This window comes from Branchiostoma floridae, chromosome 11 (genome assembly GCF_000003815.2).
Source record: "Branchiostoma floridae strain S238N-H82 chromosome 11, Bfl_VNyyK, whole genome shotgun sequence".
NCBI classification, from domain to species: Eukaryota; Metazoa; Chordata; class Leptocardii; order Amphioxiformes; family Branchiostomatidae; genus Branchiostoma; species Branchiostoma floridae.
In genome coordinates, this window is record NC_049989.1 from 6,291,750 (window position 1) to 6,307,654 (window position 15,905).

Below are 15,905 nucleotides of genomic sequence, written 5' to 3' on the forward strand. Positions count from 1 at the left end.
ACACCGGTTTGGGATTTTGGGATTCCGTGCAGTTAACAGAAGTGTGCGTTAATCCGTTGTGCAATTAACTGGCTTCTACTGTATTAAGCACACAAAAATGTATTCCGTTACGTATTATGCAATGTAACCAAGGATACACACACGCCAAGGAGGCATGCATGCCTGTCCATGGTGCTGAACACATTTTCAAAATGGTACTGAATATTGAAGCTTTCAAGCTAGAAACAGATGAGAGGCACCAAAGAAGCCTAGAAACTCTATTAAAACCCTGCCTGAAAGAACTTCCCATTTCTTTGTTATCGTGACCTTGTTAAAATGACCTTGATCCCACAAGACTCATACAGATGCAGTGTTTTATTGTTGAACCTAGTTTCCAATCTAATGACGTTAACTGTTACATCCTGTATTCTATAATTTTTGCCATTTTGTCTGTCCATCTGTGATTAAAATCTGAGTATCTGCACTAAATCAGTAAGAGTCTCATTGAAACTCTGTCTGGATGTCTGCTAGCCTTAGTCATTTCATCATCTGATGGAATGGGGTAGCTAGCTATGGGACGAAATACTTGTATATGGCTTCTCCATAATTTTGACAGATAGAATAATAAAGATAAGGTCATCTCGAGAGCTATGAATTGGCCTGTAAAGGTGGATGAAGTGACTGATCATGTTCTGATTTTTCTATCTTGTAATTTTTCAAACCTGGTATGGTTTGGACTATGATTTCCGACAATGCTTGAAATGTCAAATCTCACTCTCCTGTTTCCATTCTCCAGATGGAGCACCTTCAATGGAAGAGAAGCAGAACTTGGTCCATGAGAGAGTAAACGGGGAGAAACCAGACCTGGTCCCAGCCAACAGGACATGGATTGTAACCAGCTTTGCAAATTTTAAAAACAGTTGTAAATTTTTTTTTTTTAGAGATTTTATTGGCAAGATAAAAATTCAAAATGTATATCATTTCAGCCGGCATCATTTTTTGTACATACAGAAATGATATGTAATAAGATTGTGAGGCATGTGTAACGTTTCAAGTATCTATTATAGCTGTCAAGAAGATTAAAAGTGTATGTGACTTATTGTTGCATCTTTGCTTTTACTGCATACATCTGTAGATGGTAAGATTATGAGAATGTATATGGCAGCAATCATTTTCCACTTTATCCCAATTCTTCTTTATGAAAGAAGACTTTTGGGGCTAAGATTACCCATGTAAACTTCCCAAAGAATGTGACACTGTCAGTATCATCTTTTGAAAAGAGTCTGCAATATGATCAAAAGCAGAATAGTTTCTGTAATACCCATCCCTCCTCAAGAAAAATTGTGACTATGACACTACCAGTAGTACCCTTTTTGGTATGTCTGTGTGTCAGTGTTTCCGGATATTTTTTTGAAATGTAAACACTTTATCAATATGAAAAGAATCCTAAAAAATCAGGTCATTCATTGTTTCTGTACCATATTTTGACAACTCTGCCCATCTTGTTTGAATCAACACCAGCAGAAATTTAATGGAAAGAAGATCTTTATTCCCTTTACAGTACATATACTGGGTAATGTGCAGGTCAAGACAAAATGGTATTTAACAGATACATGATGATGATGATGATGATGACTTAATTGAAAATTCGCAGTGGGACCACTGAATTGCATTCAATTTACATTTGAAACACACAATAACAAGAGTCAAATATTACACATTACTAGGACTAAGTACTATATACATATATACATTGGTTAAAATTTCATTTGGACGATTGTCTGATAACAGAGGAGTATTATTATAGTGAAGTGTCTGGCAAGTTAGCACAAGAACAAATTTGACTGCCCCTGTGATGGTGAAGATGTATAAACAGATATGTCTTATAATCAAAAGTTATATCAAGTTATTAGATATATCAATTCCTCAAAATTTCTTAGGTGTATGAATTCATGGGAAACATATATAGCATCAGTAGTACTAGTCTACAAAATATAACAATCTATTGTATAAGCCACATTCTATAAAATTGAGTTCATCTTCTATCTTATCTTGATTACAGTATCTTCCATTTTCAATTAATGATTTGTGGCAGCCAATCCCCTGTCTTGTTAATTTCTTTGGGCAGTCCTCTACTGTATATTGTCAATATCTATATCCTGTTCTTGACTTCAACAGTCTATATGACCTTAGTTTGTTTTTAGCGGATCCAGGTAATGTTATAATCATCAGTTTCTTTTAATAGATTTTATCAATAATCAATCAATGTCATGACATTTCCATAAAATGTTTCCGTTTTTCATCATATTCCCGACTATTCTATACTAGGTAGGCTGTTTATTTCTTCTCTCCGCATTTATTTACTCTCTCGAAGGATATTTCCTCTCTCGCACAATATTCCCTATATCTCCACCTTTGTTTTCTCTCTTGCACAATATTTAATTTCTCTCCACCTTTATTTCCTCTCTCGCACGACATTTCCTATCTCTATGGTTTTATTTCCCCTTCCGCACGACATTTCCTATCTCTATGGGTTTTTTTCCTCTCCCGCACGATATTTCCTATCCCTCAACCTTTATTTCCTCTCCCGCACGATATTTCCTATCTCTCCACCTATATTTTCTCTCCCGCACGGTATTTCCTATCCCTCCACCTATATTTTCTCTCCCGCACGATATTTCCTATCCCTCCACCTTTATTTCCTCTCCCGCACGATATTTCCTATCTCTCCACCTATATTTTCTCTCCCGCACGGTATTTCCTATCCCTCCACCTATATTTTCTCTCCCGCACGGTATTTCCTATCTCTCCAGCTTTATTTCCTCTCCTGCACGATATTTCCTATCTCTCCAGCTTTATTTCCCCTCCCGCACGGTATTTCCTCTCTGTCTCCACCTTTATTTTCTCTCCCGCGCGGTATTTCCTATCTCTCCAGCTTTATTTCCTCTCCCGCACGGTATTTCCTCTCTGTCTCCACCTTTATTTTCTCTCCCGCGCGGTATTTCCTATCTCTCGACTTTTATTTTCTCCCTCGCACAGTATTTCCTATCTCTATCTATGGTTTTATTTCCTCTCCCGCACGGTATTTCCTATCTCTCCACCTTTATTCCTCTGCCGCACGGTGTTTCCTCTCTCTCGACTTTTATTTAATCTCCCGCATGGTATTTCCTATCTCTATGGTTTTATTTCCCCTCCCGCACGGTATTTCCTATCTCTCCACCTTTATTTTGTCTCTCACACGGTATTTCCTATCCCTCCACCTTTATTTCCTCTCCCGCACGATATTTTCTATCTCTATGGTTTTATTTCCTCTCCCGCACGGTATTTCCTATCTCTCCACCTTTATTTCCCCTCACGCACGGTATTTCCTATCTCTTCACCTTTATTTCCCTTCCCGCACGGTATTTCCTCTCTCTCCACTTTTATTTCCCCTCCCGCACGATATTTCCTATCTCTCCACCTTTATTTCCCCTCCCGCACGATATTTCCTATCTCTCCACCTTTATTTCCTCTCCCGCACGGTATTTCCTATCTCTGTGGATTTATTTCCCCTACGCAGGGTATTTCCTATCTCTATGGTTTTATTTCCCCTCCCGCACGGTATTGCCTATCTCTCCACCTGTGTTTCCTCTCCCGCACGGTATTTCCTATCTTTCCACCTTTATTTTCTATCCCGCACGGTATTTCCTATCCCTATGGTTTTATTTTCTATCCCGCACGGTATTTCCTATCCCTATGGTTTTATTTTCTATCCCGCACGGTATTTCCTATCTCTATGGTTTTATTTTCTCTCCCGCACGATATTTCCTATGTCTCCACCTTTATTTCCCCTCACGCACGGTATTTCCTATCTATATATGGTTTTAATTATCCCCCCCCCCCCCGCACGGTATTTCCCATCTCTCCACCTTTATTTTCTCTGTCGCACGGTATTTCCTATCTCTCCATCTTTATTTCCTCTCCCGCACGATATTTTTTATCTCTATGGTTCAATTTCTCTTCCGCACGGTATTTCCTATCTCTCCACCTTTATTTTCTCTCTCGCACGGTATTTCCTATCCCTCCACCTTTATTTCCTCTCCCGCACGGTGTTTCCTATCTCTATAGTTTTATTTCCTCTCTCGCACGTTATTTCCTATCTCTCCCCCTTTATTTCCTATCTTTATAGTTTTATTTCCTCTCTCGCAGTTTATTTCCTCCCTGTCAACTTTATTTCCTCTCTCGCACTTTATTTTCTTTCTCGCACGATATTTCCTCTCTCTCTGGTTTTATTTTCTCTCTCGCACGATATTTCCTCTCTCTCCACGGTTTTATCTCTCTCGCGCACGATTTTATCCTCCGCGCGCACGATTTTATCTCTCTCGCGCGGTTTTTTCTTGCGCGCGACTTTTGACCCCATTTGGCGTGCCATACGACACCCAGTAATGTTAGGTGAGAGAGAATGAAAAAAAGACTGACAATTGAACCGAGACCTGAGGTATACTGGTCAACTCGCTTGGCCTAAAGATTATCTTTTTTTCTGGCTGAAAACACGAAGGAAATCCTCATCGAACATTTTGACAATGTCTTCGTAGATTCCATGGCATGAGGAATACGACCCACACAACTCTGATCATAGTTCTCCCTTTTTCTCCTGGCCTCTTACCTACTGATTTTCAAAAGGACGTCGAATGTAAAGTAATGACTACAATGATTTGAAATTTGGTGGACATTGATAAACGACTTCATACTTTGTAATCATGCCACGAAATGTGAACCTTAATTCTGGGCAAATAAAGCCGAGACTACATTGTCAGTCCAGTTCAGGAATACAAAATGCATCTTGTATATGTTGGCGCCATGAAAAATCATGATTATAATCAAAAGATGAATGAATAAAACTAGAAATGACGACATTTCCTTGACAGCAAGCACAGCAAATTTCAATCCTTGTCACTCCCAAAGCGAAAATAGACCATTCAAAAAAGTTGTGTATGCAAAACGTGTTGATAAAGTCCTGTGGATCTATGTTGAATGCACCTTTACGGTACCAAATTTCAGTTGTAATACCAGGGCTCAGGGGCCCAAAATATACATTTATGGTCTAAGAAAACTATATAACGTTATAAGTAGAAAGGTAACATTTGCAAGCAAATACAAACTGTTAACCCCCACAGGGTCTAGCCTAACAAGCTACTGCTCTGTTCATTCTTACTCAAAAGCATTCATTCTGCATTAACGGTTACGTATTACCAATCCTTATAGCTTCGTTTCTCTCTCCACGCTGACAGTAGTAATCGAACACTGCAGGGTGTCTGACACGCCTTCAGTGAACATGGTGACATTCATCTGGTTCAGGATCTTGTTTGTTTGGAGAAGAAGAGGAAGAAGAAACGTAGCAAAAACAATATGTTTCCCTTCTGTGCAGGCAAACATAACAAGACTGGCAATAAAAATGTATTATTGCCATGACGACGATTGAGGGTACAACAATACAGCTCAAATCAGAAATAGACTGGAACTTCCCTGTCGCACTATCCCTGGCACAATGTACTAGCCCACCTGTAACATCCCCGGTACAGCACAATGGTCTGCCAGTGACCTAAACCTACAGCTGAGCACTACAGAAGTATTTCCTGTCTGCCTGTGGCGTATGGCTTGAACAAGCTCTAGAAAAGAAAATGTATCCTTCATAACATAACATAACAACCAAGACAACGTGATCCACTGTGCAGAGTTCCCTGTCTAGTTTCAAAGGACAAATTCCTCCAGGGAGCAAGTGTGACCTACATTCCACCATTGCATACCAGAGATACATCTGGAACATATTTGGGGGGGGGGGGGAGGTCTTGCATACCCAGCATACTGCATTCCTGTGGAAATGCCTGTGCAATTCCTAGAATTTTTGCAGACTGAACGCAATATATACCACTTGGCGACTCCCCTGAGGCGTCGTCAAAAACGTAGTACATCTGCTTGGGGAGCGCTGCCAATGTTTCCTGTTTAAATCCACACCGGCACACGACTGCGCCTTTGTGCATGTTGCTTTCTGATTGGTCAGGTACTACTAGCCTGGTTTAACCGCGCTTCTCAGGCCCGTCATACTGCCGCGCCGATCAGCTTGGTGGGGAGTGGGTCTAACACGCGGGAAGGCGCTTACCCGCCGGTTTTCCATATATGGATAATTACATGCAATAGTCATCCCCGCGCCGCACAGCCGGCTTTTGGTTGCTAGGGATCGGGTGGCGTTGCTATGCAGGTGATTGACATCAGCACGCGTCATATCTTTGGCGATCTCTTTGATGTAGACGAGGACAATAAACACCCGCAGTTCTCACAAAAATGGCGACTGCTAACCCCACGCCGGAGTTTCAGCGCATCCTGCAGACAGTGTGTGAGGACTTTAGGGGTCCCTGGCCCCTGAAGCCGCTTCAGGAAGAGACGATAAAACATATTTGGTCGAACAGAGGAACGACGTGTTTGCGTGCCTTCCGACTGGCTACGGGAAGACCGAGATCTACACCCTAGTTCCCCTTGTTATGGAGAGGATGCGCGGTAAACAATGCATCATGTTGGTGGTGTCGCCATTGTTGTCCCTGATGCAAGACCAAGTGGAGCGTCTACAGAGAAGAGGGATTTCAGCGGCATACATAGGCGAGACGCAGAAAGACCCAGAGATCAAGCGAGGCGTTGTGGAGGGGAAATACAGCCTGGTCTTCGCGTCTCCAGAAGCACTGCTGAACTCTAAAACATGGCGGGGCATGCTAACCAGCTCCACTTACCGCGAGAAGCTTGTCGCCATGACGGTAGATGAGGCGCATTGTGTAACGACTTGGTAAGTCAAAATGCATGTTTTTTTTTTGTGTGATATCGATGGAAAATGCATGAATCTAACGGGGAGATTCAGGTTCACGTGGAAGATCGTTGTCGCGCGTATTACTATTTATAGATGATGTTACCCTATGCAGGAGTTAAAAATGGGAGGGGGGCATATCGCGAGATTTTGTCATTTGTGTTAACAACAAAAGGCTAGCTTCCTCATAATTTTGTCACGGTTAGATATGTGCTTTGTATATTATGGACAAGGCGACGTGCACACGAAGTTAAGATGAATTAGACGCTCTTTGCATTTTCCTGTTTCTGTTAAACTACAACTTCGTACAAGTAACGTTAACGTTACAAAAACTACAAAATTATGTAGTCCCTAGTTGTTGTGATGATGTTGCTTGATACTATAAATAACGCTAGATTCTGATGTTATATATGTGTATATAGTCTGTGTAACGCAAACTCTGCTTTCCGGAGCTAGTTGCTAAGAAGCTCGATTAAATCATGCGCAAATATATATATATATAAATATAACGTTACTACTAATACTAGTATATTGCGTGAAGTCAATTAAGGTTAAGCCAATGACAGTAGGATTTTTGTATATCATTAACATCTGGCACCAATATCGAATAAAAAGATATACAGTTGATGTCAAGAATTTTTGAAAACTTGTGTATCTTAATGATTTATCCCAAATTCTATTTTCTTTGGCAGGGGTAAAGAGTTCAGAAAGGACTACAAGCGACTGGCTGAGCTAAGGTCATTGGTTGCTGATGTTCCTGTCCTCGCGCTAACAGCCACAGCCACAGAAGACATCAGGAAGGACATCCTTTCGTCCCTGTGTATGGAGCCTGACACCTACACTGTTTCCAAACCATCGAACAGGCCAAACATCATGTACCATGCAATAGCTGCAACCTACGACATGAAAAAGGAGTTCCACTGGCTTCTATCTGAACTGAAAGATAAAGGACAGTCGTGCAGCAAGGTCATCATATACTGTAGAAACATCAAGGCATGCTCCCAAATGTATAAAGTATTTATGAACTCGTTGGGAGATGATGGCTACAACCTTGAACAGGACCAAACGAAGTCATATAAGAATAGGTATGTAGCCATGTTCCACAGAAGCACAGCTAACACGAATAAGAATTTTGTGTTAGAACAGTTCACGAAGACAGATAGCATTGTTCGGATAACAATTGCCACAATTGCATTTGGAATGGGAATCAATGTACCTGATGTATATGCTGTTGTACACTGGGGGGCTCCCCGAAATGTTGAGGGGTTTTACCAGGAGAGTGGAAGAGCGGGCAGGGATGGTCAACCTGCTCATTCACTCATTCTGCATCACAGCAGAACTCTAGCGAAAGGTTCATGCTCACCCAGCATGGCCTCATACTGCAAGCTAGGTAACGATTCTTGTCGAAGGAAATATTTGTTAGACTATTTCGCACTGAAGAGTACCATTAGAGAGGAGCTGTCTGTAGAGCACACCTGTTGTGATTCCTGTGGAGATAGTTCAACTCTACCCTGGCATACAAACCTGGCATCTTCAGAAGTCTCAGATGAAGAGCTTTTAAGAATAGCAGCCATTCGCCAGCCAACTTCAGACCAGCTTAATCTGTTAAGAGAATCATTAAAGGACTTTAGAAGGGACTACATGGAGGAGATGGGACCTACAATGTACAGTTTTAATGTAGTCACTGGATTTTCCCTAGCCACGATTGATTGCATTGTTGAATGTTGTGCGACATTACTGACCAAAGATGACATCATGACTGATATTGGCTTGTGGGATGAAGAAGTAGTGGATATGGTTTTCAATATTTTAGATGAAACCTTTCAAGACAATGTATAGGAATGTATAGCATTGTATGGTTGTCTATGAATGTATATAATATGTAAACTAGTTTTCATACTTTCATACACACTTAATCATCCTAAACAGAGAAAAATGCTTCTATATATCAATACTTTATTTTTTACAAGACTTCAAGAGCAGTGACACTTGTATGTAAATATATACTGGTTATTCCCTATATTATACTGCTACCTGTAAGTCACTACCGGTACTGTTTCTATACATCATCACTGTATTATTTATAAGTCATATCTTCAAGAGCAATGATTGCTGTATCTGAATAGTCACTGAATGGTGGTTATTCCTTACATATGTAGCATAGTGCCAAGTCACTGATTACGTCTTCTTTTTTATAGAATATAACGTAAGTGGCGAATGACCTGGAAATGACTTGGCAATGTTTTCATATACTAGTAATATATGTAATACCTTAGTTGAGTACAAGTCTGTGGACAAAATACATTGGAGTACCTGATTTGACCAAACTTAATCATGTACATTAAACTGATGAAAACAAACCATTGTTTTGTTGTACATTCTGGCTGAGCTCTCTTAGTTTTAATACCTTGTGCTGTGCTGTATTTCTAAAACCGTAAGAAACCCTTCTTCAGTTCTTTCTCACATTCTTGCCAAAAAAGAAAATATACAATTCAAGTCTGTTCTCCTTTACAATCATCAAGTCGTGAACAGAAATGGTAAAAGCTTAGAAATATTTCCCTTAACAATTGTGAAAGTCACGAGCCAGCGGTCACTACAGAGGATGGTGCTCAGGCTATCCCCGTGCCACAACCCCACGAAAGGTGTCGGGTGGCGCTAATTTGCATCGGCAGGCGTCATATCTTTAGGATCCCTTTGATCTGTCGGTGGGAGGAGCCAAGTATGAATGCGCAATTTATTAAAATGATGTTGTTTTCCTATCTTCACACGGTTTTCTGTCAAAATGGCGGGAGTGACACCGAGAAAGGAATGTGAGGAAATCGTTCTAGATGGAATCCCTCCTGATAAATGCGTTAACTGTGGCAGAAAGTTTGAAGGGGCGATGGGGCGAAACAAGAGGGACGTCTTTGGTACAGATTCGGTGCTGGAATCATCAGGTTTTACCCCAAAACTGGCCATAGAAAGCCTGACAGGCTTGGAAATCTCCAGGGTGTCACAACAACGTGCCGTTCATATCTGCGGCGACTGTTTTTCGCCAGTTAGGTCTTTCGGTGCCGCCCAGAAAAAGTCCAAGGAGACAACAAAAAAATTCAAGGAAGCTGGAAAAGGAGGATTCCTGTGTCCACGCGTCAAGAGAGGACACAACGCCTCTCAAGTTTCTGCGAGCCCGACGGCCAAAAAGCCCAGAAAGTTGTTTTCGCCACAAACTTCGCCACGCAAAACAACCCAGAAGTCATCTGCTCAGCTCACGGGCGCGGGAACAGCCACAATCAAAGTGAGTAACGTTATCTGTGTCAAATATGTTTTCCAGTAATCGCAAAACTTTTGCAAAGGTCCTGTCAAGTTCTTCTAAACTTTTTGGTAATTGTCAGACTCATTCTGTACCAAGAAAATGTGTGTTTTGCTGTCGGAGGTTTTGTTCTTGTAGATTCATTTGGCGCGAAGGATAAAACATGTGAACGAAATCGTCCTATTGCTATGTTTAGATTGCTATTTCAAACTTGAAATTCTGTTTCTACGTCGATATTACCAGTTGAACTCACAGATAATGATATTAGGCGATTTTGACAACTACTGTATTATCGATAGTTCAACATTGAAATACCTATAGATTTGCGGATAGGGTGGCGACATTTTCATACCCAGTATGAATTAATGGGAATATCCCCTCGAAAACTAAAAACTCGGATCTGTAGCGACTCGACTTGAATACAGTAGTGTGATAAGCTTATTTGTACGTCTTAACAGCATCTTACTGACACACGGTGGACTACACGACAGTAGTAGTATGCACGCTGCTCTTTGAGTTCAAGTGCAAGATCATCATATCTAACTTTTACTATACTATATATGTAGCATTGTTATCTTGTAAGGAAATGATGGTTGACAGAGTTAAGATTCTGAGGAATCTTTTTAATTATATTGTTAATAATTGCAGTGTATGCAACTTGTTTTTTTTTGTTTTTGTTTCATGTTGATCTTTGAGTTTGGCAACAAGCTCCCTATGATTTCATTCCCAATGAAGTTATAGCTGCCTGGTTAGTTTAAGATGAATTTATATGTTGTGAGTATAAGTTATGATAGTTTTCTATATGTATTGATCATGCAGGATTTCTAACTGTCCTTTTTTCTTCCAGGTTTCAATAGGGGGCAAAAATGACAGAAAGCTTGGACCACAGGTAGCAAACATCGTAAGACCACTTCTCAAATCAAATTTTTCAACTGTGGCAAATACTGTATGTGGACATGAAAAAATCAGACCGTACATCATCCTCAACATCCTGTCTGATATCAACAAAGAGGCAAAAAACCTGTGTCAGACATCAAACCCATCCATCCTCCGGAGCTGTGACAGTGAATCACTGCCAAACATAAACACATCCAGCATAGCAGCAGAGATACAGCAACGTGCACCACTCATTTCAAGAGTTTTGACAGTCATAGCAAACCCAGCCAACGAAACAGTCAAAACAAGAGTTACAAAATCATCAAACCTCAGTCCTAAGACCACAATCAAGCGGACAAAGAAGAGAAAGATCACACTCCTTGCAAGTAAAAAGAGGAGGATGAAGCAAGAGGGACGACGACGTCCTATGATGGTCACAGCTGCTACCTGCCTGCTGAATGCCAGGAACAGAACAATGTCTGCCCTACAAGCCATTCAAGGACTGGGACTTCTCAAATGCCATGCTTCCAAAGTGCTGTATCAACGAATGAACACATGTGGTCTTTCTGTAAGTCACAAGAAGATCTTGCAGACTGTAGACAAATTGTCAGCACACTATGACAGGGAAGTGCTAGTAGGAAGAAAAGGTAGAGAGAGGGGCTGACAGAAGTGAAGACACACGCATGAGGAGTGAAGGTGGAGGGAGAGAGGCCGACAGAAGTGAAGACACACACATGAGGAGTGAAGGTGGAGAGAGGGAGGGCGACAGAAGTGAAGACACACACATGAGGAGTGAAGGTGGAGAGAGGGATGCCGACAGAAGTGAAGACACACACATGAGGAGTGAAGGTGGAGAGAGGGAGGGCGACAGAAGTGAAGACACACACATGAGGAGTGAAGGTGGAGAGAGGGATGCCGACAGAAGTGAAGACACACACATGAGGAGTGAAGGTGGAGAGAGGGAGGGCGACAGAAGTGAAGACACACACATGAGGAGTGAAGGTGGAGAGAGGGATGCCGACAGAAGTGAAGACGTACACATGAGGAGTGAAGGTGGAGAGAGGGAGGGCGACAGAAGTGAAGACACACACATGAGGAGTGAAGGTGGAGAGAGGGATGCCGACAGAAGTGAAGACACACACATGAGGAGTGAAGGTGGAGAGAGGGAGGGCGACAGAAGTGAAGACACACACATGAGGAGTGAAGGTGGAGAGAGGGAGGGCGACAGAAGTGAAGACACACACATGAGGAGTGAAGGTGGAGAGAGGGATGCCGACAGAAGTGAAGACACACACATGAGGAGTGAAGGTGGAGAGAGGGAGGGCGACAGAAGTGAAGACACACACATGAGGAGTGAAGGTGGAGAGAGGGATGCCGACAGAAGTGAAGACGTACACATGAGGAGTGAAGGTGGAGAGAGGGAGGGCGACAGAAGTGAAGACACACACATGAGGAGTGAAGGTGGAGAGAGGGATGCCGACAGAAGTGAAGACGTACACATGAGGAGTGAAGGTGGAGAGAGGGAGGGCGACAGAAGTGAAGACGTACACATGAGGAGTGAAGGTGGAGGGAGAGAAGGCGTCAGAAGTGAAGAGGTACACATGAGTGAAGCTGGAGGAAGAGTGGGCGGCAGAAGACAGGCAGGAAACAGCAGTGATGCTTTGCCTTTACACAAGAACAGTGGAGACAGCAGTGGCCCAGGTATTAGCTTCACCTTCGACAATGTAGACATATGCCAAAGGGTCCGCCATAAAACCTCCCAAAACAGCAACATTGATCACCATTTCGTACATGCGTATGCGTCCTTAGACCGGGTCAATGTACAAGACCTACCTGATGACCAACCCATTGCCGATATACTGACTGTCCCCCTCCAAGAGTTTTTGCCAAGTAAGGAAGACCGCTCCTCCATGAGAGAGGATATGGTAACTATTGCCTCCAGAAAAGTGGTAGAGAACATGCCATTTTTCAATAAGTACTTCAAAGACTGTGTCACAGAACACATCCCACACATGTATTCTGAGCAGGCAAAACTAAAATCACATGTTGTACCATTAGGGATCCTGGAGAAGAATGAAACCAAACATGAGGACATGATAGCCATATTAGAAGAGTATCAAAAGTATGTGCCACACGGGATGAAGCTTCCACTGGAAGGTGATGGCCTATCAAACATGCGAGGGGTGGAATCCCAGGATGCTAGAGCAGATGGGGCAACTGCAGCAGACAGGCTTGAGGGTCTTGAACTTGTAACAGCAGAGTGGCATGCACATGTGACAGCTTTGCAAGATGTTTACAATGCTTATTATGACCCTAGATCAGCCACAGAAAAGGGCACATTGTTTCAGCTGAGGAACAGGTTTGATCGAAGAAATGTTACAAAGTCAACCAAGGACTCTTTCAACCCAAATCGCGAGTTTCTGAACTTTGTTTCCTCAGGCTACCTTATCCTGGCAGTGATGGAGAGCCTTGACATGTCAAACATGAAAGGGAGACCATCACTTGCCCCGAGAGGCATTGAAACAGACACACGAGAGAGAAGAAGCTCCTATTTGAGGACGGTCGTTGCAAAGGTGATTGACCAGCATATCCTGCCGACCTTTAACACACATGCCATTGTCAGCGACATTGAAACCAGACAGGCTGCAGTGGGAGGTGCGGATGTGCCAGAAGGCAGAGTTCCCTGTGGTTTCCCTGGATGCCCAAAAAACTATGCCAGGGATGGTGTATGTTTGAGGAGACACCGGGAACAATGTGTGTGGAGCAGAGTAGAAGTACTTGGACAGGGAGGTGAGGAAGTCTTCGAGGAGAGAGATGGAGAAAACATGCCAAGTACTGACAACCAAACTGAAGCACATACAGAAGATGTACAGATGTCAGAAAGTAGTAAGAAGGAAGACTTCAAATATAACTACAACTGCTCTGTGTTAAGGGAGGGGTTATTTGACATGGTTAAGAAGGATTCGGTGAATGAAGGAGATGGCAGCAGAATACTCAGGAACTGGAAGTTTGACATGATTCAATATTACCAGAACAAGCATACACACTACAAGGACTTGGCATTTAGATACATATCACAACACAAAGCACTGCTGACTCCCCGACTTTCTGCGTCAATCCTGCACAATAAAACAATCAATACACATGGGCTGCCTGGTAAGAACATTCCGAAAGACTTACACATGGAGTTCTTGAACAAGAAAGTGAAAGAAGGGCTCTCCAGACTAGGGCCGAACATGACCTCCAAGACAATAGCAAGAGAAGGGCGAAGCCTCAAGATACTTCAAGATGTACTTGACACATTCGACACAGATCTAGTGTCATACAGAGGCATAGGAAAGATCACAACATCGACATGAAGAAGATGACTGCATGGATGATCGGACAGAAGGAAAAGCTGGGAAGGCGACAGCGTCTTGTATGAGAGTATAAGGTATCAGCTACAACTAATTAACTGTATTCAAAGAGGTGAATATTATGTAGCCAGCCATGGAAAAAAAACAAGAGCATGAATATTGTGGTGAAGTGCATGCATGAGCATACAGAAGATTGATAAGTCTCTGCATGTGTATTCCTAAGCGTTCTTGTCACTTGAAACCTGTCTCTACATCTTGTCACCCTCCTTGTAAAAAAACACAAATGAATCAGAAGTTTTACAGTTAAGCTGACAAACACTGCAACAAATAAGTTGCTGATTGTTTTTTTTTTCTCTTTAACTGGATCAAGAGCCAACCTGGTAGTTTTGTTGTCTATAGACATACTGATGTGAACTGACAGAAGTACATTTCACTAGTACTGCAATTCATGGTATCAGATAAGGATAGCATTGCATGAACAATATTTTCCAATTGCCTACTACTGCCCTGATATACAGTTTAAGGTACATGCATTTTATATAATCCTCTTTATCATTTTTACATATCATTTTGTAGAATACAGCATGCCAGGCTCCCCAAAGGCATCACACTAGAAGCAGAGCAGCCAATGAGAGCTGGATCTATGATGGGCATCACAGAAGACCCTGGCAAGAACTGTTAGTAGTAGTAGGGGAGGTATAAAAACAAACAGGTCATCCCATCATGTTTTTTGCTCATTTTGGGGGGGTGGGGGATGTATCTTTAAGGGTACATATTCCATGGATTGAGTCGACAAACACAGCTTATAACTTACAGGTGTCTTGACAAAGTCATATCATCATGCTGGGACACATATACATAAGCATTAGCGAGTCTCAAAGCAGATGTTTATTTGCCATGCATTTCTATCATATACACTACAGTCTGTATAATAGCTTGGTTAGTATGCACACTCATACATTATGTATACTGCATACCGACCGTAACTCAGTACTTAGTCATAGTCAAGCATTAATTGAATATGATATCTGCAACATAGTCTGGTTTGTATACACGCATTGTGTGTACTCATACATTTTGTAAATAAGTTTGTAACTCAGTGCTTAGGCAAGTATTGTGTGTACTCATACATTTTGTAAATAAGTTTTTAACTCAGTGCTTAGGCAAGTATTATCTGAATATAATCATAGTCTGCAAGATAGTCTGGTTTTTATACACGCATTGTGTGTACTCATACATTTTGTATATAAGTTTGTAACTCAGTGCTTAGGCAAGTATTATCTGAATACCTGTATAATCATAGTCTGCAAGATAGTCTGGTTTGTATACACACATGTGTACATGTATAATCATAGTCTGCAAGATAGTCTGGTTTGTATACACGCATTGTGTGTACTCATAAATTTTGTATATAAGTTTGTGACTCAGTGCTTAGGGAGGCATCAGCAGAATATATTATGGTCTGTAAGGCAGTTTGATCTGTATACAAATATGCATTCCTCTATACAGTCCTGAAATGTTTGTGAAGACCATATTGACTACTTCATTCCACAACCCAATGTCTGTCATAATG

At 41.8% G+C, this 15,905-nt stretch overlaps 2 protein-coding genes and 1 long non-coding RNA gene across 3 annotated transcripts in view; all 3 read left to right on the forward strand.

The window, feature by feature from the left end:
• Positions 1-1,065, forward strand: part of LOC118425282 — a 2,976-nt gene extending 1,911 nt beyond the window's left edge. Inside the window, exon 2 of the long non-coding RNA XR_004832290.1 lies at positions 776-1,065. This is a non-coding gene — a long non-coding RNA (uncharacterized LOC118425282). The remainder of the gene's footprint in view (positions 1-775) is intronic.
• Positions 1,066-6,300: 5,235 nt separating this feature from the next.
• On the forward strand, positions 6,301-9,171 carry LOC118426164 (ATP-dependent DNA helicase Q-like SIM). The gene is made up of 3 exons (XM_035835426.1): positions 6,301-6,352; positions 6,385-6,793; positions 7,504-9,171. Exons 1-3 carry the CDS (start codon positions 6,301-6,303, stop codon positions 8,648-8,650), a joined length of 1,608 nt encoding a protein of 535 aa, XP_035691319.1. The 3' UTR covers positions 8,651-9,171.
• Positions 9,172-12,486: 3,315 nt separating this feature from the next.
• On the forward strand, positions 12,487-14,335 carry LOC118426165. The gene has a single exon (XM_035835427.1). It carries the CDS (start codon positions 12,527-12,529, stop codon positions 14,333-14,335), a length of 1,809 nt encoding a protein of 602 aa, XP_035691320.1. The 5' UTR covers positions 12,487-12,526.
• The last annotated feature ends 1,570 nt before the right edge of the window (positions 14,336-15,905 follow it).

Bases quoted from the DNA above. Each gene is read 5' to 3' on its own strand.
- LOC118426164 (XM_035835426.1), top strand. From the start codon at position 6,301: ATGGCGACTGCTAACCCCACGCCGGAGTTTCAGCGCATCCTGCAGACA. The intron at 6,353-6,384 runs GTGAGGACTTTA...TGGCCCCTGAAG, and splicing joins GCGCATCCTGCAGACAGTGT to CCGCTTCAGGAAGAGACGAT. The intron at 6,794-7,503 runs GTAAGTCAAAAT...TTTCTTTGGCAG, and splicing joins GCGCATTGTGTAACGACTTG to GGGTAAAGAGTTCAGAAAGG.
- LOC118426165 (XM_035835427.1), top strand. From the start codon at position 12,527: ATGAGGAGTGAAGGTGGAGGGAGAGAAGGCGTCAGAAGTGAAGAGGTA.